This window comes from Mustelus asterias, chromosome 19, assembly GCF_964213995.1.
Source record: "Mustelus asterias chromosome 19, sMusAst1.hap1.1, whole genome shotgun sequence".
Lineage (NCBI taxonomy): Eukaryota > Metazoa > Chordata > Chondrichthyes > Carcharhiniformes > Triakidae > Mustelus > Mustelus asterias.
The window spans coordinates 6,153,238-6,176,918 of record NC_135819.1 but is presented as its reverse complement, the minus strand read 5'-3'; the positions used below and the strand labels follow the sequence as shown (position 1 = coordinate 6,176,918).

The 23,681-nt window shown below is 50.0% G+C and overlaps 1 protein-coding gene across 3 annotated transcripts in view; it reads left to right on the top strand.

Moving 5' to 3' along the window:
- Positions 1–23,681, top strand: part of LOC144507720 (choline transporter-like protein 2) — a 93,498-nt gene that overhangs the window by 52,798 nt on the left and 17,019 nt on the right. For all 3 annotated transcript variants that reach the window (XM_078234951.1, XM_078234949.1, XM_078234952.1), the window contains exons 9-15: positions 3,650–3,733; positions 4,494–4,606; positions 7,400–7,531; positions 15,562–15,661; positions 18,175–18,267; positions 20,411–20,498; positions 20,681–20,943. In XM_078234951.1, coding sequence (XP_078091077.1) covers positions 3,650–3,733; positions 4,494–4,606; positions 7,400–7,531; positions 15,562–15,661; positions 18,175–18,267; positions 20,411–20,498; positions 20,681–20,943 — 873 coding nt within the window. The remainder of the gene's footprint in view (positions 1–3,649; positions 3,734–4,493; positions 4,607–7,399; positions 7,532–15,561; positions 15,662–18,174; positions 18,268–20,410; positions 20,499–20,680; positions 20,944–23,681) is intronic.

Genomic DNA, 23,681 nt, shown 5'->3' with positions numbered 1-23,681 from the left:
AAGCTCGCTGTTTGCTCTTGGACCAGGCAGGTGTCAGCTCACTGGCTGCACTCTTCACACTCGATCCGAAAATTGTAGATTTAAACTCTTTTCCATAATGTAGGCTGACTACTCAGTGCAAAACTGAAGTGCCATCTTTCAACATTCCGAAGACAGTGTCTGTCAGCCCTGATGGACAGAGAAGATCCCAAAGCACTATTCAAAGAAAAGTAAGGCGATCTCCTCCATCCATGTCGACAATCATAGAATCCCTACAGTGCAGAAGGCCATTCAGCCCATCGAGTCTGCACCGACCACAATCCCACCCAGGCCCTATCCCCACAACTCCACTTATTTGCCCGAGCTAGTCCCCCTGACACTAAGGGGCAATTGACCACGGCCAATCTACCTAACCAGCACATCTTTCAGATTGTGGGAGGAAACCGGAGCACCCGGAGGAAACCCAGGCAGACACGGGGTGAACTTGCAGACTTCGCACAGACAGTGACCCAAGTTGGGAATCGAACTCGGGGTCCCTGGCGCTGTGAGGCAGCGGTGCTAACCACCGTGCCAACGTGCTGCCCTCTCAACCAACCCAGCGCAAACCCATTACCCGGTCATTGACCACATTGCTGTTCTTGCAGCTTTGCTGCCACCTTTGCCCAAAAAAACAATCCTGATTGTGTGAAAGACAATTTTTGTTCCACGGCACATGTTAATTCCGAGCACACTTCTCTCAGCATCAGTGTTTCTCAGTGGAAAAACTCCCGAGAAGCGTCTCGGTGTGAGGTATTTCCACTTTGTACACTGGCTGCCCTGTGAGCTGCCTCAGTGACACTGCCAAGTGAACAGAGAATAAGGTGGGATCTATTGACCCGGCCCGGCAGGGTGTGGGACTGGAAAATGTGAGAAGCCATTCAAATGTCCGTTCACTTGGGCAGACCCTGCTGGGCAGGAGGGGCAGGAAAATCCCGGACCAGGAAACGTGACAGGGAAACCGGGGAGTCATAGACCAGTTAACCAAACATCTGTCAGGAAAATCGCTGGAGTCTGTAATTAAAGATAGGGTGACTGGAACAGGGCACTTTTGAACTAGGGGAAAGCTCGTATCACTCGAGATTCAGAGAAAGGTGGGTCCAGGCATATCGATCATAAATATGTCATGAACAGATATAGAATTTAGAAGCATTTCTACTGACAAGTTTGGAACACTCTTCTGCAAATGGCATTTGTGCAAGATCACTTGATTTTAAAACTCAGATTTTTGCCAACCAAAAGTATTAAATATATATATCAACCATAACCGGATTGGAAAACGGCTAATGTTACGCCGCTGTTTAAAAAGGGAAATAGACAAAAGGTGGGTAATTACAGGCCGCTTAGCTTAACGTCTGTAGTTGGGAAAATGCTGGAATCCATCATTAAAGAAGAAATAGCAGGCCATCTGGATAAGAATGGTTCGATTAAGCAGACGCAGCATGGATTCAGGAGGGGAAAGTCGTGCTTGACGAACTTGTTGGATTTTTATGAAGATGTGACTAGTGCGGTTGACGGAGGGGAACCGGTGGATGCGGTGTTTTTGGATTTCCAAAAGGCGTTTGATAAGGTGCCTCACAAAAGGTTGCTGAAGAAGATTGGGTCACACGGAGTTGGGGGTAGGGTGTTAGCGTGGATTGGGGATTGGCTATCCGACAGGAAGCAGAGAGTCGGAATAAATGGGTGCTTTTCTGGTTGGCAGATGGTAACTAGTGGCGTGCCGCAGGGATCGGTACTGGGGCCTCAACTATTTATCATTTATATAGACTATCTGGAGGAGGGGACTGAGTGTAGGGTAACAAAGTTTGTAGACGACACAAAGATAAGTGGAAAAGTGAATCGTGTGGAGGGCGTAGAAGGTCTGCAGAGAGATTTGGACAGGCTGAGTGCTTGGGTGAGGATCTGGCAGATGGAGTATAACGTTAACAAATGCGAGGTTATTCACTTTGGAGGAAATAATAGCAAATTGGATTATTATCTAAATGGAAAAAAATTACAACATGCTGCTGTGCAAAGAGACCTGGGGGTCCTTGTGCATGAGACGCAAAAACCCAGTCTGCAGGTGCAACAGGTGATCAAGAAGGCAAATGGGATGTTGGCCTATATCGCAAGGGGGATAGAATATAAAAGCAGAGATGTCTTGCTGCATCTGTACAGGGCATTGGTGAGGCCGCAGCTGGAATACTGTGTGCAGTATTGGTCCCCTTATTTGCGGAAGGATATATTGGCCTTGGAGGGAGTGCAGAGAAGGTTCACCAGGTTGATACCAGAGATGAGGGGTGTTGATTATGAGGAGAGACTGAGCAGATTGGGTTTGTACTCGTTGGAGTTTAGAAGGCTGAGGGGGGATCTTATAGAGACCTATAAGATAATGAAGGGACTGGATAGGGTCGAGGTGGAGAGATTCTTTCCACTTAGAAAGGAAACTAGAACTAGAGGGCACAGCCTCAAAATTAAAGGGGGGTCAGTTTAGGACAGAGTTGAGGAGGAACTTCTTCTCTCAGAGGGTGGTGAATCTCTGGAATTCTCTGCCCACTGAAGTGGTGGAGGCTACCTCGTTGAATATGTTTAAATCACGAACAGATGGATTCCTGATCGGTAAGGGAATTAGGGGTTATGGGGATCAGGCGGGTAAGTGGAACTGATCCACTTCAGATCAGCCATGATCTTATTGAATGGCGGCGCAGGCTTGAGGGGCTAGATGGTCTACTCCTGCTCCTATTTCTTATGTTCTTATAATCTCATAGAATCCCTACAGTCAGAAGAGGCCATTCGGTCCATCTTTCGAGTCTGCACTGTCTCTCTGACAGTATCTTACCCAGGCCCTCTCCTCCTGCTAATCTATCTAACTTATACATGTTCGTATACTACGGGGCAACTTGACATGGCCAATACACTGAATCTGTCTTTGGACTGAGAGAGAAAACTGGAGAATTTCTCTCAGAACCTGGGTGCTGGGCGCAGTGAGGCAGCGGTGCTGGGCGCAGTGAGGCAGCGGTGCTGGGCGCAGTGCCACTGTGCCGGCCCATCTCATTGAATGGAATAGGCTGGAGGGGCTAAATGGTGTCATCCTACTATTCACTATTTGGGCCCACGCCCGTTAATCATGGGATTGGAACTGTGCCTGTGTTTACAGCCAGCAGAGAGAAAGGACGCTTCTGAGCCATAAGTCTTGCTTGGATCTGAACCTGGTCCAATCTATTGTGCTCTCCAGCCCTCCTCCTGACCAGAACCCAACCAAGGGTTGTACAGTAATGACAACATTGACCTGTTTAAAGTTCCAATCTTTGAAACCAGTTTTAGCTTTCTGGCCATGTGACGTTTGTTAAATCACTGAGTACCTGATCCAACAAACCTGGTATGTTCTGTACTCCCATCTGTACTCTGACCGGATAAGAGACATCAATAGATAGAAGTCCGGATGCTACAAATGGTCTTGGTGATGCTGGAATCCATTCCACTTCAGTTGATCTCCTGTTCTCTGGATATCTTCCCTGCCTCCCCACCTCTGATTCTGCATTTCCACCGCCTCCCATATGTCCTGTCAAAGTCTCCAAGCATACAACAACACACTTCTCTCTCCTTCCTGTGATCCTCTAACTCCAATTATAAATGATCTATTTTTGTTCTGCAGGGGAGCGAATATAGTCCATGAAGCCAGAGAAATGGCAATGAAGATATTTGAAGATTACACCAAATCTTGGTACTGGATTTTGATGTAAGTGTTTTTATTAATTTAAGTGCCTATAAGATGGGATGAAGTTTTACTCCTAGTTTTACTGCACCATTATCTCTGGATCCCCCCACCTCCCCAAGGACTCCCTCTTATTTCTCACCTGAGTGCATGTCTGAACACGTAACATCACTTTCCATGTGACGATGCCCAGCACTACCTCACTGCCGCATCTCACGGCTCCTCCACTGCCTCTGTTTTCTTATGCTGTTGGTTCACATTCACAGAATAGAAGTTTCCTTCAGTTAAATATTGGGAAGAGTTGTTTTTGATTCCATCACAATATCTTGTCCCTGGCCTCCGATGTGTGTCTGTTCTTGCTGACCTACGGACACCTGACCTGCCAATTCCTCGATGTTAAGATTCTCAGTTTAGTTGTCAAATCCCTTTATGGCCTGGCCTCTTCCTATCTCCATAATCACCTCTAGCCCCAGAACTGCCTGTGATATCCGTATTCCAATTCTGTCGCTCTTTTTGGCACCTCTGATTTCCATGGCTTCTTCATTGGTGGCCGAGCCTTCAGCTGCCAAGGGCTAAACTTTTGCCAATTCCCTTTCTAAACCTCTCCTCCCTCCTTAATGGATGTTTCTTAAAATCTACCTTCAAAAATATTTCCTTAGGATGGTTCTGTGTCAATTTTGTCTGATAACATTTCTGCCAAATGCCCTGGGATGTTTTGCTACATTGTAAGGTGCTAGATTAATGCAAGCTGTTGTTGATTGAGTTTTGTCTGTTTGCATTGCAGAGGTATGAGTGTCGCTCTGGTGGTTAGTCTGGTCTTTGTCATCTTGCTGCGTTTCATCGCTGCGTTTATGGTGTGGCTAAGTGTCCTGTTGGTTGTTGCTGTCCTCGGCTACGGTATGTTAACAGATTGTGATGAAGTCATCACTGCTGCCATTCTTCATAGATACGGCGTATTCAAACCTTTCCTCAACTACCACACTCCCAGACTAGTCAAAGCATCAACATGCGTTTGGCTCAGACTATGGGAGCACTGCTGAGTGTACAGACCAGGAGAGCGCTACCCAGTGCAGTACCGAGTGTACAGACCAGGAGAGCGCTACCCAGTGCAGTACCGAGTGTGCAGACCAGCAGAGCGCTACCCAGTGCAGTACCGAGTGTACAGACCAGCAGAGCGTTACCCAGTGTAGTACTGAGTGTACAGACCAGCAGAGCGCTACCCAGTGCAGTACCGAGTGTACAGACCAGCAGAGCGTTACCCAGTGCAGTACCAAGTGTACAGACCAGGAGAGCATTACGCAGTGTAGTACTGAGTGTACAGACCAGCAGGGCGTTACCCAGTGCAGTACCGAGTGTACAGACCAGCAGAGCGCTACCCAGTGTAGTACTGAGTGTACAGACCAGGAGAGCGCTACCCAGTGCAGTACCGAGTGTACAGACCAGCAGAGCGTTACCCAGTGTAGTACCGAGTGTACAGACCAGCAGAGCGCTACCCAGTGTAGTACTGAGTGTACAGACCAGCAGAGTGTTACCCAGTGTAGTACTGAGTGTACAGACCAGGAGAGCGCTACCCAGTGCAGTACCGAGTGTACAGGCCAGCAGAGCGCTACCCAGTGTAGTACTGAGTGTACAGACCAGGAGAGCGTTACCCAGTGTAGTACCGAGTGTACAGACCAGCAGAGCGTTACCCAGTGTAGTACCGAGTGTACAGACCAGCAGAGCGTTACCCAGTGTAGTACCGAGTGTACAGACCAGCAGAGCGTTACCCAGTGTAGTACCGAGTGTACAGACCAGGAGAGCGCTACCCAGTGTAGTACTGAGTGTACAGACCAGGAGAGCGCTACCCAGTGTAGTACCGAGTGTACAGACCAGGAGAGCGTTACCCAGTACAGCAGCGAGTGTACAGATCGGGAGAGCATTATCCAGTGCAGTGCCGAGTGTGCAGACCAGCAGAGCGTTACCCAGTGCAGTACCGAGTGTACAGACCAGGAGAGCGTCACCCAGTGTAGTACTGAGTGTACAGACCAGCAGAGCGTTACCCAGTGTAGTACTGAGTGTACAGACCAGCAGAGCGTTACCCAGTGTAGTACCGAGTGTACAGACCAGGAGAGCGTTACCCAGTACAGCAGCGAGTGTACAGACCAGGAGAGCATTACCCAGTGCAGTGCCGAGTGTGCAGACCAGCAGAGTGTTACCCAGTGCAGTACCAAGTGTACAGACCAGGAGAGCATTACCCAGTGTAGTACTGAGTGTGCAGACCAGGAGAGCGTTACCCAGTGTAGTACTGAGTGTACAGACCAGCAGAGCGTTACCCAGTGTAGTACTGAGTGTGCAGACCAGCAGAGTGTTACCCAGTGCAGTACCAAGTGTACAGACCAGAAGAGCGTTACCCAGTGTAGTACTGAGTGTGCAGACCAGGAGAGCGTTACCCAGTGTGGTACCGAGTGTGCAGACCAGCAGAGTGTTACCCAGTGCAGTACCAAGTGTACAGACCAGCAGAGCGTTACCCAGTGTAGTACTGAGTGTGCAGACCAGGAGAGCGTTACCCAGTGTAGTACTGAGTGTGCAGACCAGCAGAGTGTTACCCAGTGCAGTACCATGTGTACAGACCAGAAGAGCGTTACCCAGTGTAGTACTGAGTGTGCAGACCAGGAGAGCGTTACCCAGTGTAGTACTGAGTGTGCAGACCAGCAGAGTGTTACCCAGTGCAGTACCAAGTGTACAGACCAGAAGAGCGTTACCCAGTGTAGTACTGAGTGTGCAGACCAGGAGAGCGTTACCCAGTGTAGTACTGAGTGTGCAGACCAGCAGAGTGTTACCCAGTGCAGTACCAAGTGTACAGACCAGAAGAGCGTTACCCAGTGTAGTACCGAGTGTGCAGACCAGCAGAGCGTTACCCAGTGTAGTACCGAGTGTACAGACCAGCAGAGCGTTACCCAGTACAGCAGCGAGTGTACAGACCAGGAGAGCGTTACCCAGTGTAGTACCGAGTGTGCAGACCAGCAGAGCGTTACCCAGTGTAGTACCGAGTGTGCAGACCAGGAGAGCGTCACCCAGCACAGCACCGAGTGTACAGACCAGGAGAGCGTCACCCAGTGCAGTACTGAGTGTACAGACCAGGAGAACATTGTTTAGAATGGAAACCATGATGTGGAGATGCCGGCGTTGGACTGGGGTAAACACAGTAAGAAGTTTAACAACACCAGGTTAAAGTCCAACAGGTTTATTTGGTTGCAAAAGCCACACAAGCTTTCGGAGCTCCGAAAGCTTGTGTGGCTTTTGCTACCAAATAAACCTGTTGGACTTTAACCTGGTGTTGTTAAACTTATTAGAATGGAAATCACAGACCAGGGTAGATACCTAATTTGGACTGATCTAATCTCAGCATAAGCGGACGTCAAGGAAGGGAAACCCTGTCAGCTCGATATCCAGCTACCATGGTGTGTGGGAGGGCTGTATTTACCTGATGAAATGAAGATAATACTTGGCTGCCTCTGCTCAGATAGCCTGTGGCAGTCACTGTCTAGACTCTGAGTACATTGAGAAGTTTTACACCCTCCTGTAGGAAAATTCTCTGTCTTCCAACGGGGAGGGAGAAAGGAAAAGAAAACATTTCTGTAGAACGTTTGTGAGGCCTGAACTATTGGCACTTAGCCCATATCACATTGAGAATTTGCTTTGTTGTTGCAGGTATCTATCACTGTTTCATGGAGTATAGGGAATTAAAAGGAGTGCCAGGGTCAGAGGTGACAATTCATGACCTCGGCTTCCAGACTGACCTCCGAGTATACCTGCACCTACAACAAACCTGGCTGGCATTCTGTAAGTAGCAATCATTTTCACAGCCCTGGGTTAGAGTTCTAAACCGTGGGGCAAATTTTCCTGTTCCGCCTGCCACTGGAATGGTAGCGGGCGGGGGGGGCCGACTATGGAAAGGTCTGTTGACCTTGGGTGGGATTTTCCAGTTCCGGGGCGAGCGGGGCTGAAACGTTCCGTCCTGTGTGGAGTTAGAGAGAATGGAGTTCTTAGCATTTAAAGTAGCAATGAAGACAACGTCACTAAAGAATAACAGATCCTCAGGCCCAGATGGTTCCATCCCAAGGTTTTAATGGAAGTAGGTCAGAATCTTTCAGATTCCCTAACCTTTATGTTCCAAAGTTTTCTCCGTTTGGGAGCTGTGCTTTTAGAGTGACTGTCCTTAATTAATCCGTGCCTTTCTTAGTGACCGTTTATATTGGTCAGATTGACTGGCCTGTAATTATTCGCTCGATTCCTCTCTCCCTTTTAAACAAAGATACGTCAGCAGTTCTCCAATCCTCCGGCACCTCACCTGTCTTCATTGAGGATTAATGGTCAAACCTGCAATTTCCTTCCTGGTTTCTGGGGTACATTTCTTTCGATTCCAGTGACATTCCCTTTCAAGGATGCTAATCCCATTCATACTTCCTTTCCCCCGATGTTTATCACATCCAATGCTTCACACTCCCTCCTGAACTACAATCTCTGCATTAACCATCTCCTTTGTGAAGACAGATGCAAAGTATTCATTAAGAATCCTGTCCGTACCCGGCACAGTGACACAGTGGTTAGCACTGCTGCCTCACAGCGCCAGGGACCCGGGTTCAATTCCCGGCTTGGGTCACTGTCTGTGTGGAGTTTGCACATTCTCCCCGTATCTGCGTGGGTTTCCTCCAGGTGCTCTGGTTTTCTCACACAGTCTGAAAGACGTGTTGGTTAGGTGCATTGACCCGAACAGGCACTGGAGTGTGGTGACTAGGGGACTTTCACAGTAACTTCATTGCAATGTTAATGTAAGCCTTACTTGTGCATAATAAATAAACTTGAGTGTCGGGAGCGGGCAGTGGAGTGAGTGGGAAGCAGAGCGAGAGCTGTCAGGGCTTTGGCTCACAGGGCTTAGGTGGTAAGGGCGAGGCAGGGTAAGTTATTTTTATCCAAATCTATATAGGAAAAGGGTAACTATGAGTGATAGGCCAGTTCGGTGCTTCTGGTGTGGGATGTGGGAGTTCCTGGAAACACCTAGCCTCCTGGAGGTTCACATTTGTGCCAGGTGCGTGGAACTGCAGCTCCTGAGGGACCGCGTCACGGAACTGGAGCTGCAGATTGCTGACCTTAGTCTAGTCAGGGAGAATGAGAGAATAATTGACACGAGTTATAGGGAACTAGTTACACCGGGGCATCGGGAGGAAGACACGTGGGTCACAGTTAGGAGGAGTAAAGGTCAGAAGGGTAACGTACCAGAGAGTATTCCAGTGGCTGTCTCTCATAATACGACGGGCTCGGCAACAGGTGTGAGAGGGGAGGGGAGTGAGCAATTAGTAGAGGGGTCACCTGTGGTTGTCCCCCTCCAAAACAAGTATATTGTTTTGGATAGTGTGGAGGAGGATGACTCTCCAGGGGTAAGCCACAGTGACCAGGTCACTGGCACAGAGTCAGGCTCTGTGGCGCGGAAAGGAAAGAGAGGGGTTAGGAGAGCAATAGTGGTGGGGGATGCGTCGGTTAGAGGCACGGACAGGCGATTCTGTGGGTGCAAACGGGACTCCAGGATGGTAGTCTGCCTACCTGGTGCTGGGGTAATGGATGTCTCCAAGCGGATAGGAGGCATCTTAAAAGGGGAAGATAAGGAAACGGATGTCATTGTACACATTGGTGCAAATGACGTAGATAGGAAGAGCAGGGGGATCCTACGAGAGCAATTCAGGGAGTTGGGAAATAGACTAAAAAGTAGGGCCTCCAGGGTGGCCATCTCTGGGCTGCTCCCAATGCCTCGTGCCAGTGAGGCTAAGAATAGGGAGTTAGTACAATTGAATGCTTGGCTAAAGGACTGGTCCAGGAGGGAGGGCTTCATTTTCCTAGATCAATGGGAAGTTTTCACGAGAGGATGGCACCTGTACAAGAAGTATGGGTCACAACTAAGTTGGAAGGGCACGAATACCCTGGCTGGAAGTTTTGCTAGTGCAGATCGGGGGGGTTTAAACTAGTATGGCAGGGGGGTGGGGATCAAAATATTAGGTCTACAAGTGTAGAGGCTGGGGACGAGCTTGGGGCTGGGACAAGGCTGGCAAAGAAGAAGAGCACTCTGGGGGAGGATGACCTCACTGGGCCTGGAGGTCTGGAGTGCTTATACTTCAATGCAAGGAGCGTAGCAGGTAAGACAGATGAACTTAGGGCCTTAATGCTCACGAGGAATTTGGATGTGGTTGCGGTGACAGAGACTTGGTTGAAAGAGGGACAGCACTGGCAGCTGAATATTCCGGGGTACAAGTGTTTTAGGCGAGACAGAGGAGGGGCTAAAAGAGGTGGGGGAGTAGCAGTATTAGTTGGAGAGCATATTACAGCGGTGCAGAGGGAGGACAGTTCAGAGGGGTTGTGTAACGAGTCACTCTGGGTGGAGCTTAGAAACAGGAAGGGCGCAGTCACTATGTTGGGGGTATACTACAGGCCCCCCAACAGCCCAAGGGAAGTGGAAGAACGGATATGTCAGGAGATACTGGATAGGTGCAGGAAAAATAGGGTTGTTGTAGTGGGAGACTTCAATTTCCCTGGTATAGACTGGAAATCGCTGAGAGCTGGGACTCTGAAGGGGGAGGAATTTGTAAAATGCGTACAGGAGGGTTCTTTGGAACAATATGTCGATAGCCCGACGAGAGAGGGGGCTATATTGGACCTAGTACTGGGGAATGAGCCCGGTCAGGTCTTCAACATTTCGGTAGGGGAACATGTGGCAAATAGTGACCACAATTCTGTTAGCTTTAGGATAGTGATGGAAAAGGATGAGTGGCGTCCCAAGGGTAAGGTGTTGGATTGGGGGAAGGCTAACTTTAGTGGGATTAGGCAGAAATTGGCAGCTCTTGATTGGGAGAGGCTGTTTGAGGGTAAATCCACATCTGGCATGTGGGAGTCTTTTAAGGAACAGTTGTTAGGGCTGCAAGACAGGCATGTGCCTGTAAAAAAGAAGGAAAGGAAGGGTAGGATTCGAGAACCATGGATAACCAGGGAAATTGAGGGACTGGTCAAAAAGAAAAGAGAGGCGTATGTTAGGTCCAGGCAGCTAAAAACGGAGGGAGCTCTGGAGGTGTACAAAGAAAGTAGGAAAGAACTCAAACAGGGAATTAGAAGGGCAAAAAGGGGTCACGAAATGTCCTTGGCAGACAGGATTAAGGAGAATCCCAAGGCATTTCATTCATACGTTAGGAACAAAAGGGTTGTCAGGGAAAAAATCGGACCTCTCAGGGACAAAAGTGGAGAATTATGCTTGGAGCCCAAAGAAGGCGGCACGGTAGCACAGTGGTTAGCACTGCTGCTTCACAGCTCCAGGGTCCCGGGTTCGATTCCCGGCTCGGGTCACTGTCTGTGTGGAGTTTGCACATTCTCCTCGTGTCTGCGTGGGTTTCCTCCGGGTGCTCCGGTTTCCTCCCACATCCAAAGATGTGCAGGTTACGTTGATTGGCCAGGTTAAAAATTGCCCCTTAGAATCCTGGGATGCGTAGATTAGTGGGTAAATATGTGGGGGTAGGGCCTGGGTGGGATTGTGGTCGGTGCAGACTCGATGGGCCGAATGGCCTCCTTCTGCACTGTAGGGTTTCTATGATTCTAAGTAGGGGAGATCCTAAATGAATACTTTGCGTCGATATTCACAAAGGAGAGGGATGTGTTGACTGGGAGTGTCTCGGAGGGGAGTGTTGAACCGTTGGAGAAAATCTCCATTACAAGGGAGGAAGTGTTAGATTTGTTAGAGAATATAAAGACTGACAAATCCCCAGGGCTTGATGGAATCTATCCAAGGCTGCTCAGGGAGACGAGAGATGAAATAGCTGGGCCTCTGACGCAAATCTTTGTCTCGTCACTGGACACAGGTGAGGTCCCAGAGGATTGGAGGATAGCTAATGTGGTCCCGTTATTTAAGAAGGGTAGGAAGGATAACCCGGGTAATTATAGGCCGGTGAGCTTGACATCCGTGGTGGGGAAGTTGTTGGAGAAGATTCTTAGAGATAGGATGTATGCGCATTTAGAAAGGAATAAACTCATTAACGATAGTCAGCATGGTTTTGAGAGGGAGGTCATGCCTCACTAACCTGGTGGAGTTTTTTGAAGAAGTGACTAGAATGGTTGACGAGGGAAGGGCTGTGGATGTCGTCTATATGGACTTTAGTAAAGCGTTTGACAAAGTCCCTCATGGTAGGCTGGTGCAAAAGGTTGGATCTCATGGGATAAAGGGGGAGGTGGCTAGATGGGTGGAGAACTGGCTTGGTCACAGAAGACAGAGGGTGGTAGTGGAAGGGACTTTTTCCGGCTGGATGCCTGTGACTAGTGGTGTTCCGCAGGGCTCTGTATTGGGACCTCTGCTGTTTGTGATTTATATAAACGATCTTGAAGAAGGTGTAACTGGGGTGATCAGTAAGTTTGCGGACGACACAAAATTGGCAGGACTTGCAGATAGTGAGGAGCATTGTCAGAGGCTACAGAAGGATATAGATAGGCTGGAAATTTGGGCAAAGAAATGGCAGATAGAGTTCAATCCTGATAAATGCGAAGTGATGCATTTTGGTAGAAATAATGTAGGGAGGAGCTATACATACGATAAATGGCAGAACCATAAAGGGTGTAGATACGCAGAGGGACCTGGGTGTGCAAGTCCACAGATCCTTGAAGGTGATGTCACAGGTGGAGAAGGTGGTGAAGAAGGCATATGGCATGCTTGCCTTTATAGGACGGGGCATAGAGTATAAAAGTTGGGGTCTGATGTTGCAGATGTATAGAACGTTGGTTCGGCCACATTTGGAATACTGCATCCAGTTCTGGTCGCCACACTACCAGAAGGACGTGGAGGCTTTGGAGAGAGTACAGAGGAGGTTTACCAGGATGTTGCCTGGTATGGAGGGGCTTAGTTATGAGGAGAGATTGGGTAAACTGGGGTTGTTCTCCCTGGAAAGACGGAGGATGAGGGGAGACTTAATAGAGGTGTATAAAATTATGAAAGGCATGGATAGGGTGAACGGTGGGAAGCTTTTCCCCAGGTCGGTGGTGACGTTCACGAGGGGTCATTGGTTCAAGATGAAGGGGTGAGGTTTAACACAGATATCAGAAGGACATATTTTACACAGAGGGTGGTGGGGGCCTGGAATGCGCTGCCAGGCAAGGTGGTGGAGGCGGACACACTGGGAACGTTTAAGACTTATCTAGACAGCCATATGAACAGAGTGGGAATGGAGGGATACAAAAGAATGGTCTAGTTTGGACCAGGGAGTGGCACGGGCTTGGAGGGCCAAAGGGCCTGGTCCTGTGCTGTATTGTTCTTTGTTCTTAACTTTACTTTTTACCCACATCCTCCATCCCTACACAAATGTTACCTTTTTGGGCTTTTATGGACCCTACTCTTTCCTTAATTATCCTCTTATTCTTAATGTATTGATTAAACATCTTTGGGTTTCTCCTTGATTCTTCTGGCCAATATTTTTTCATGCCCTCTCTTTGCTTTCATCCCTGCTCTTTCTATTCTCCTCTTGGCTTTCTGTAGTTTCCAGTTCTTGGTGTTTGACATAAGCTTTCCTTTTCTGCCTTCGCTTTCTCTGTGAACTCTCTGACATTCAGGGCTCTAGATGTGGCCATCCCACCCTGTTTCCTGTTTACTCTGAACCCCTTGAATCTCCCCTTTGAATGCCTCCCACTGCTCTGATACTGATTTACCTTCAAGTAGCTGTTTCTGTTCATTTTTGCTAAATCACTCCTCTGTTTAGTAAAATTAGTCTTTCCCCAATTCCCCAGCTTTAACCCCTGTTCCCTCAGTCCTTTTCCACAATAATGTTAAAACTAACTGTACTGGGATACAGTGAAAAGGATTGTTTCTTGCGTGCTACACAGGCACAACGTACCGTTTGTGAAATACAGAGAGATTTGATCTGCTTTCACCAAAAGAGAAAACACTGGAAAATCTCAGCAGGTTTGGCAACATCTGTAAGAACAAAGAACAATACAGCACAGGAACAGGCCCTTCGGCCCTCCAAGCCCGTGCCGCTCCCTGGTCCAAACTAGACCATTCTTTTGTATCCCTCCATTCCCACTCCGTTCATATGGCTGTCTAGATAAGTCTTAAACGTTCCCAGTGTGTCCGCCTCCACCACCTTGCCTGGCAGCGCATTCCAGGCCCCCACCACCCTCTGTGTGAAATATGTCCTTCTGATATCTGTGTTAAACCTCCCCCCCCCCCTTCACCTTGAACCTATGACCCCTCATGAACGTCACCACCGACCTGGGGAAAAGCTCCCCACCGTTCACCCTATCTATGCCTTTCATAATTTTATACACCTCTATTAAGTCTCCCCTCATCCTCCGTCTTTCCAGGGAGAACAACCCCAGTTTCCCCAATCTCTCCTCATAACTAAGCCCTTCCATACCAGGCAACATCCTGGTAAACCTCCTCTGTACCCTCGCCAAAGAGTAAGGAGAGAAAAGAGCTGACGTTTCTAGTCTAGATGACCCTTTGTTAAAGCTAAACGGCATAGAAAGTGGGAGAGTTGGTTAGTGCAGTTTTCTGTTGTCTGTGACACTGTCCCAAGAGGTTCAGCAACATAACTCAGTTGTGGCACCAAGTCTGATGGCCACTGATAGTTTTAATTCCCATCTCCTCGATAGATTTCAAATTCCAGCCTCGTTTTCTGTGCACAATTTATGGGGATGTTTCAGTTTTAAATCTTGGAGTGATTGCAATAAAATACTTAGTTCCGCCTTCCATTATTTTCGTTGTTGTGTTTTCAAGAATTTCAAAATTTACCTTTGAGTGACTGTCTTTATTGGTGGTTCAGTTCTCACAGGAAATGTTGAGAATATTAAATGAAGTTGAATGAAAAGTGTAATTTCATTAGGCTAGTTTATATTATGGTTCAAAAGTAATGGGTTGCTCTGCCCAGTGTTTTATTCATCGCATTGATTTGATTTTTAGTCTCATCAATCCTTTGAGGTTTACATAAGGGCGGTGCGGTGGTTCGCAGCGAACTGGGTTCAATTCCTGGCTTGGGTCAGTGTCTGTGTGGAGTCTGCACGTTCTCCCCGTGTCTGCGTGGGTTTCCTCCGAGTGCTCCGGTTTCCACCCACAGTCCAAAGATGTGCAGGTTAGGTGGATTACCCCCTAGTGTCAGGGGGATGAGCGGGGATAGGGCCTGGGTAGGATTGTTGTCCGTGCAGGCTTGATGGCTGAATGGCCTCCTTCTGCATTGTAGGGTTTCTATGATTCTAATTCAAATGATTTGGCAGGATTTTTTCTACTCTTGTTCTCTATTGGCGATAAGTCTAAATGAGAGTTAAAGCCGCTGTCAATCGGTAAGGGCTGACCAGGAGGGTGGATGTTGCAGTCACTGCCTCTGGAAAGCAGGTAATGACGATACCTTACAATGGGAGATGGATTGCTTGTTTATCATGGAGATGTTTAGTGACTTTTACCTTCCTATTAACATAGAAACATAGAAAACTACAGCACAAAACAGGCCCTTCGGCCCCACAAGTTGTGCCGAACATATCCCTACCTTTTAGGCCTACCTATAACCCTCCATCCTATTAAGTCCCATGAACTCATCCAGGAGTCTCTTAAAAGACCCTGTTGAGTTCGCCTCCACCACCACTGACGGCAGCCGATTCCACTCGCCCACCACCCTCTATTCTCCTCTTCTCAGTCACAGTCAACCTTGCTGGACACTGGAGGCATCCATAAAATCAGTAACATGTTCACTGGACAGATCTTGAAATTGGCATCCTGGGGGTGGGGGTTATAGCCGGTGTGTGGAGTTCTGATTCACGTTCTCAGAGCCAGGGATTGACTGCTTTTTTGTCTTTAATTGCAGTGATCATCCTGGCAATCTTGGAGGTTATCATCATTCTGATGTTAATATTCCTACGCAAAAGGATTCTGATTGCGATTGCCCTGATAAAGGAAGCAAGCAGGTGAGTTCAGCATGTACAGAGGAATGGGTTAGGGTTGAAGCAGAGACGGGGTGGGGCTGAGTGCTGGGGAAGGGGGTGGGTTTGAGCAGGGTTCGGGCAGGAAGCAAGTGAGGCGAGGGGGTCGAGGCACTAAGTTTGGAGGTGTGGCTGGAGGTCTGAGGTGGTGTGGTCTGGGTATTGGAGACGGGGATGTTCGTCTGAGGCAAAGACAAGGAGAGGTTTGAGGCAGGGGGTTTGAGGAAGGGGGAGGTGGGGTAATGGGCCTTGAAGTGATTGGGATTTGGAGCTGGCGTTGTTGGAGGTGTGGATTTCAGAGAGATTAAGGCAGGGCGTGGGGAGTTTTGGGAGCGGGTGGGTGGAGTTGTGGGGGGAGCAGTTGTGGGAGGGGGTGGGGAGGTGCATTGGTTTGAAGGTGGGGAGGCTGGGATGGGGGTTGAGGCACAGTTGGTTGTTTTAAAACAGGTTGGGGTGGGGGGAGAACAGGTTCAGTTGGGGAAGGGGCTGAAACTTGGGTGACGAGGGTTTTTGGATGTTCAGGTGGGGGTAGGGGTACAGAATTTGGAGGGCAGTGGGAGTAGAGTGGAGTTCCTCACTGATATTGGTTCACATTCACAACAGGGAAGTTGTGCGTGGAGCCATAGGAAATGGGTGAAATCCTTAATGAGTATTTTGTAACAGTATTCACCAAGGAGAAGGACACGACAGATGTTGAGGTCAGGGATGGGTGTGTGAACGCTCTAAAGAATGTCAATATATCGAAGGAGGAAGTGTTGAGTATCCTAAATTGCATTAAGATAGACAAGTCCCCAGGGCTGGATGGGATCTATCTCAGGTTACTGAGGGAGCCAAGGGAAGAAATAGCTGGGACCTTAACAGATATCTTCACATCCTCTTTGACCACAGGCGAAGTTCCAGAGGACTGGAGAATAGTCAATGTTGTTCCCTGTTTAAGAAAGGAAGCAGGGATAATCCAACAAATTATAGGCCGGTGAGCCTGACGTAAATGGTGGTGAAGCTTTTGGAGAAGATACTGAGGGACAGGATATATGCACATTTGAAGGAAAATGGATTAGTTAGTGACAGGCAGCATGGTTTTGTACGGGGAAGGTCATGTCTCACCAACTTGATTGAGTTTTTGAAGAGATGACAGAGATAATTGATGAGGGAAGGGCTGTGGATGTAGTTTATATGGACTTTAGTCAGGCGTTTGACAAGATCCCACATGGCAGACTGGTACAAAAACTAAAATCACATGGGATTCGGGGTGGGCTGGCTAGATGGATACAGAACTGGCTTGGTTATAGAACAGTAAGAAGTCTCACAACACCAGGTTAAAGTCCAACACCGGCATCTCCACATCTTGGTTATAGAATACAGAGAGTAGCGGTGGAAGACTGTTCTCAGAATGGAGATCTGTAGCTAGTGGTGTTCCGCAGGGATCAGTGTTGGGACTCCTGTTGTTAGTAGTATATATAAATGATCTGGAGGAAAATGTGGGTGGTCTGATTATTAAGTTTGTGGGTGTCACAAAGATTGACGAAGTTGCTGACAGCGCCGGGGATTGTCAGAGGATACAACAGGATATAGATAGATTGGAGACTTGGGCACAGACATGGCAGATGGAGTTTACTCCGGACAAATGCGAGGTGATGCATTTTGGAGGATCAAATTTAGGTGTGAATTATACTGTAAATGGCAGAACCCTTTGGAACATTAACATACCGAGGGATCTGGCCGTGCAGGTCCACAGTTCCCTAATAGTGGTAACACAGGTGGCCAAGGTGATTAAGAAGGCATAGGGCATGCTTCCTTCATCAGCCGGGGCATTGAGTACAGGAGTTGGGAAATCATGTTGCAGCTATATAAAACCTTGGTTAGGCTGCATTTGGAGTATTGTGTGCAGTTCTGGTCACCACACTGCTAGAAGGATGTAGAAGCTTTGGTTGTAGAAGCTTTGGAGAGAGTGCAAAGAAGTTTCACCAGGATGTTGCCTGGTCTCGAGGGCGTTGGATAGGAGGAGAGGTTGAATAAACTAGGATTTTTTTCACTGGAAAGACGGAGACTGAGGGGAGACCTGATAGAGGTCTACAAAATTATGAGAGGCACAGACAGGGTGGAGAGTCAGAGGCTTTTTCCCCAGGGTGGAAGTGTCAATTACCAGGGGGCACAGGTTCAAGGTGAGAGGGGGAAAGTTTAAGGGAGATGTGCGGGGGATGTTTTTCACGCAGAGAGTGGCGGGTGCCTGGAATGCACGGCCAGAGGAGGTGGTGGAAGCAGACACATTAGCAACATCTAAGAGGCATCTGGATGGGTACATGAAAAAGGACGGAATAGAGGGATACGGACCGGATAAGGGCAGAAGGTTTTTTTTTCAGGCTTGGAGGGCCGAAGGGCCCGTCCTGTGCTGTACTGTTCTTTATATTTGGCTTTATGAGAGAAAGTGAAAAAATTATTGGGTTGAGTCTTTTCAGACCAAAATCAGTTACTTGTTGTCAATGTTCCTGTTCCCACAGAGCCGTCGGATGCATTATGTCAACTCTGCTCTACCCGATCATCACATTCCTCCTGCTGTTACTCTGTGTTGCTTACTGGGGTGTTACAGCTGTGTATCCTGACATTAACTAGCTGATTATCACTGGAATTTAATTTAACCACGTAGTGTTGACCATTTCCAATCTAAGTCATTAATGTGGATGTGAGTACTGAGGGGGCGCCCCACTGTCGGGAGGTGAGGCGAGCGCTGAGGGAGCGCCCCACTGTCGGGGGGGGGGGGATGGGGCGAGTGCTGAGGGAGCACCCCACTGTCGGGGGGTGAGGCGAGCGCTGAGGGAGTGCCACGCTGTTGGGGGGGATGGGGCGAGTGCTGAGGGAGCGCCCCGCTGTCGGGGGGTGAGGCGAGTGCTGAGGGAGCGCCGCGCTGTCGAGAGGGATGGGGCGAGTGCTGAGGGAGCGCCCCGCTGTCGGGGGGTGAGGCGAGCGCTGAGGGAGCGCCGCGCTGTCGGGGGGATGGGGCGAGTGCTGAGGGAGCGCCACGCTGTCGGGAGGGATGGGGCAAGTGCTGAGGGAGCGCCCCACTGTCGGGAGGGATGGGGCGAGTGCTGAGGGAGCGCCCCGCTGTCGGGGGGTGAGGCGAGCGCTGAGGGAGCGCCCCGCTGTCGGAGGGTGGGCGCTGAGGGAGCGCCACGCTGTTGGGGGGGATGGGGCGAGTGCTGAGGGAGCGCCCCGCTGTCGGGAGGGATGGGGCAAGTGCTGAGGGAGCACCCCGCTGTCGGGAGGGATGGGGCGAGTGCTGAGGGAGCGCCCCGCTGTCGGGGGGTGAGGCGAGCGCTGAGGGAGCGCCCCGCTGTCGGAGGGTGGGCGCTGAGGGAGCGCCACGCTGTCGGGAGGGATGGGGCGAGTGCTGAGGGAGCGCCCCACTGTCGGGAGGGATGGGGCGAGTACAGAGGGAGCGCCCCACTGTCGGGAGGGATGGGGCGAGTGCTGAGGGAGCGCCCCGCTGTCGGGAGGTGAGGCGAGTGCTGAGGGAGCGCCCCACTGTCGGGAGGGATGGGGCGAGTACAGAGGGAGCGCCCCACTGTCGGGAGGGATGGGGCGAGTGCTGAGGGAGCGCCACGCTGTCGGAGGGTGGGCGCTGAGGGAGCGCCGCGCTGTCGGAGGTTGGGCGCTGAGGGAGCGCCACGCTGGGGGGGGGGGGATGGGGCGAGTGCTGAGGGAGCGCCACGCTGTCGGGGGGGATGGGGCGAGTGCTGAGGGAGCGCCACGCTGTGGGGGGGAGAGGGGGGACGAGTGCTGAGGTAGTATCAGGGGGTCAGTGCTGTTGGGGGGTCAGTGCTGAGGGAGCCCTGCACTGTCGGGGGCCGAGAGCGCGGCGCTCCCTCAGCGCTCACCTCCCGACAGTGCGGCACTCCCTCAGTGCTCGCCCCCTGACAGCGCGGCGCTCCCTCAGCGGTCGGGAGGGTGAGCGCTGAGGTAGTATCAGGGGGTCAGTGCTGTCGGGGGCTCAGTGCTGAGGGAGCCCTGCACTGTCGGGGGGCGAGCGCTAAGGGAGCGCCGCGCTGTCGGGGGGACGAGTGCTGAGGGAGCACTGCGCTGTCGGGGGGGGCGAGCGCTGAGGGAGCGCTGCGCTGTCGGAGGGCGAGCGCTGAGGGAGCGCTGCGCTGTCGGAGGGCGAGCGCTGAGGGAGCACTGCGCTGTCGGAGGGCGAGCGCTGAGGGAGCGCTGCGCTGTCGGAGGGCGAGCGCTGAGGGAGCACTGCGCTGTCGGGGGGGGCGAGCGCTGTCAGAGACCCAAAGCTTGTATTAAGGTTCTTGTGACACCATAGAACTATTTCCAGCACAGAAGGTGGCCATATGGTCCATTGAAGTGATGCTGGCTCCCTGTAGGGTAATTCCCCGCTTATTCCTTGTTGCCCTGCACACATTCAAGGAGTTGTCTGTTATTCTGACCAATATTTCTCTGAAACATCTGCATATGAAGAAACTGTTTATTCACCTATTGCTTTCTTTCAGACTGTAGTTGATGTATTCATTACCCTAACACCTCAGAGTCACTCATTGTATATTTTTTATATTTGTTCATGGGATGTGGGAGTCACTAGCTGGCCAGTGCTTATCCTAATTACCCACGTGAAGTTCATGGTGGGAACCATGATGAGGTTCTGTATAAATCCTTGGAGCAAGTTCCTGCTTTTTAATCTTCAAACTTTACATCTAAAGAAATTCTCCAATTTCCTTGACTGTTTTTCTGAAGCTTCTTGTCGACCTCTGGTGAAGCAGTTTATAAAGTGTTTGCCAATGAGACGACCTGTGATTACAACATGAAGACCTGTGATCCCAACGTGAGTCCTGTTTCTGTGTCGTAAATGCCGGGAGATTGGGGGGTGTGTGTGTGGGGTGGGGGGGGGGGGGTGTGTTGGACAGCTGCATTACTGTCCTACGAGGTCTGGATATTTGGTTACGGTTTATGCAGCTATTATTTCTGCAAGCCAAGATACTAACTGTTGTCTCCCCGCCCTTGTAGAACTTCAATGTTTCCAACATCACAAAGCAGTGCCCAGAAGCGCAGTGTCTGTTTGCGTTCTATGGGGGCGAGTCTTACTATCATAAATACCTCATCTTGTTCCAATTCTACAACGTCTTCCTCTTCTTCTGGCTGACCAACTTTGTCATCGCCCTGGGACAGGTCACACTCGCGGGAGCTTTCGCTTCCTATTATTGGGCCTTTAATAAACCAGCTGATGTACCAGCTTTCCCCGTCTTTTCTTCAATGGGACGAGCCCTCAGGTAAGAATTTCAGCAGAAGGAAACCATTCAAACCCTGGCGTCTGCTTTGCTTTTTTAAAAAAAGTTTATTTGTCACAAGTAAGGCTTACATTAACACTGCAAAGAAATTACTGTGAAAATCCCCTAGTCACCACACTCTAGCGCCTGTTCGGATACACTAAGGGAGAATTTAGCATGGCCAATGCACCCCTAACCTGCACGTCTTTCGGACTGTGGGAGGAAACCCACGCAGACATAGGGAGAACGTGCAGACTCCGCACAGACAGTGACCCAAGTCGGGAATCGGACCCTGGCGTTGTGAGGCAGCAGTGCTAACCACCGTGTTACTCAGTCGGATGATGGGCTGTTCTGTACTCCAACCTTCTGCCTTTGCTCCGTATCCCTGAATACCCAAGAACAAGCTATGGATTTCGGATTGGAATTGTGCCTTCTGATTGGGGGTGTGATGGTCATGGGGATAAACAGGACAGCTGGTCAGTGCTCAGAAAGATCCTTCACAAACACATCGTACTAGCTGTGGAAGTGATATGTTTGTAACACTAATGTCCTCAATCTCTCACAGTGTGTCTTTAATTAAGGGGTGTTATTCTCAGCTGATGTCTATAGAAGGGGAAGTGTGAATTTGAGAACAGGTTCACACAACAAACACAAGTGGGAATTGCCACTGCAGTGCAGTGCAGTGTTGATGCAGCGGGGACCTGTGTCAGCTAATGTCCTACTGAATCTGTAGGCCCTACTTCAGATAGTAAGTCAGCACCTTCAGGAGAGAGGGAACTGTACCCCAGGGAGAGTCGGGAGAGGGGGAACTGTACCCCAGGAAGAGTCAGGAGAGGGGGAACTGTACCCCAGGGAGAGTCGGGAGAGGGGGAACTGTACCCCAGGAAGAGTCAGGAGAGGGGGAACTGTACCCCAGGAAGAGTCAGGAGAGAGGGAACTGTACCCCAGGAAGAGTCAGGAGAGGGGGAACTGTACCCCAGGAAGAGTTGGGTGAGAGGGAACTGTACCCCAGGAAGAGTTGGGTGAGAGGGAACTGTACCCCAGGGGGAGTCAGCACCTTGAGGAAAGGATTTTACAATTGAACTGAAATTGAAGAAAGCTGTACGTTGAATCACTTTGTAAACTTTCTCTTTAAGAGTAATCAGCTGTTAGTGTTGCTGTCCCTGACACAGTTGCTGCACCAGTAATTTCTAACCTGCTGACATGCTGCTTCCTGTAACACCTACCACACTTTCCAATTCCTGTTCCATTGGCCTCAGCTACAAAACTCCCTGTCCCCAGTGGAATTCACATGACAGGAATGAGAGAGTGCATTGGTCTGGCAGTGCTGATATATGAAGGTACATTAGTGGTATGGCACAAAGCTTAATTGGCGAGATAATAATGGCTTCCTGGAAGTATAATTCCGGTCAAAAACTAGTGGTTGTGGCTACATTGTGGCTTTACCCGGATGTTAATAACTACCCAGAGATTGTGGCTTTACCCGGGTGTTAGGGGTTTACCCGGGTGTTAGGGGTTTACCCGGGTGTTAGGGGTTTACCCGGGTGTTAGGGGCTTACCCGGGTGTTAGGGGTTTACCCGGGTGTTAGGGGCTTACCCGGGTGTTAGGGGCTTACCCGGGTGTTAGGGGCTTACCCGGGTGTTACTTTAACTCCACGTACTTTTTCCTAGTTTAATAATAGTTTAATAACCAGAAAAGCTTGAAATTGTATCACTGCAGACCAGGAATCCACTGACTAAGCATTCTACAGCAACACCTGCTTGTATTTATGTAAACCTTCCAATGTGCTGAGGCAAGTTGGTTGAAGAGATGCGTTGTAAGGAGAGGCGTTTATGAAGGGAACTCCAGGGTGTGGCGACTTTAGCTGATCTTTTAGGCAACGGGAACTAAAACTAGAGAGGGGATTGTCGAGGTCAAAGGAGGAAATGGTGGTGGGGAGGACGAGGAGACGCAGGAGCACCTAGTGAGAGGTGTTCTGATTGTGGGCCATTCCTACAGGAATGCAGGGGTGCGGATGGTGAATGCCGCATTTTGACCCAGTCCGAATGTGGCCCTGAGCCGCTCCCAGTTTGGTTTGTTTGGTCTGGGTGACACCCAGTGGTTGTGTGGGGAAGTGCAGGAAGGAGCGGGTTTCAACTTCCTGGGGGAAACACGAGCAGCATTTTAACAGGAGGTGGGGCGGGGGGGGGGGGGGGGGGGGAGTAGCAGACACCCCATGAGGGAGAAATCGAGAAATAATAGACATTTTCCAGACAACAGCATGAAATATGATCTGTTAAATTTCCACGGATACTATTTTACTTGCTGAGTATTTGGGACATTTCTGTTTTATTAGTCGGTAAGGTATCTTGTCTTTTGTACCATTTGTGTTCCCATCTCCGAGTCTCCAACAAAAGAAATGGAATCAGAATCCACAAAATGGCGATCGGGATTTCAATCCCTCACTGGAGGGATGGTTGGAATTATTCCCCAGACGGAAAACAGCGACAGTTTCTCTATTCCTCTGTCTCTCCTCCCAGCCCTGCCCTGCTGCAGACTGCTCCCCCCACCCCCCGGCTCTCCAAGCCTGCACCGACCATGCTGCCCTTGTGAACTAAAACCCCCTACCCTTCCAGGGACCGTATCCCCCCATTCTCATCCTATCCAAGTATTTGTCAAGACGCCCCTTAAAAGTCACTATCGTATCTGTTTCCACAACCCCCCCAACCCCCGGCAGTGAGTTCCAGGCACCCACCAACCG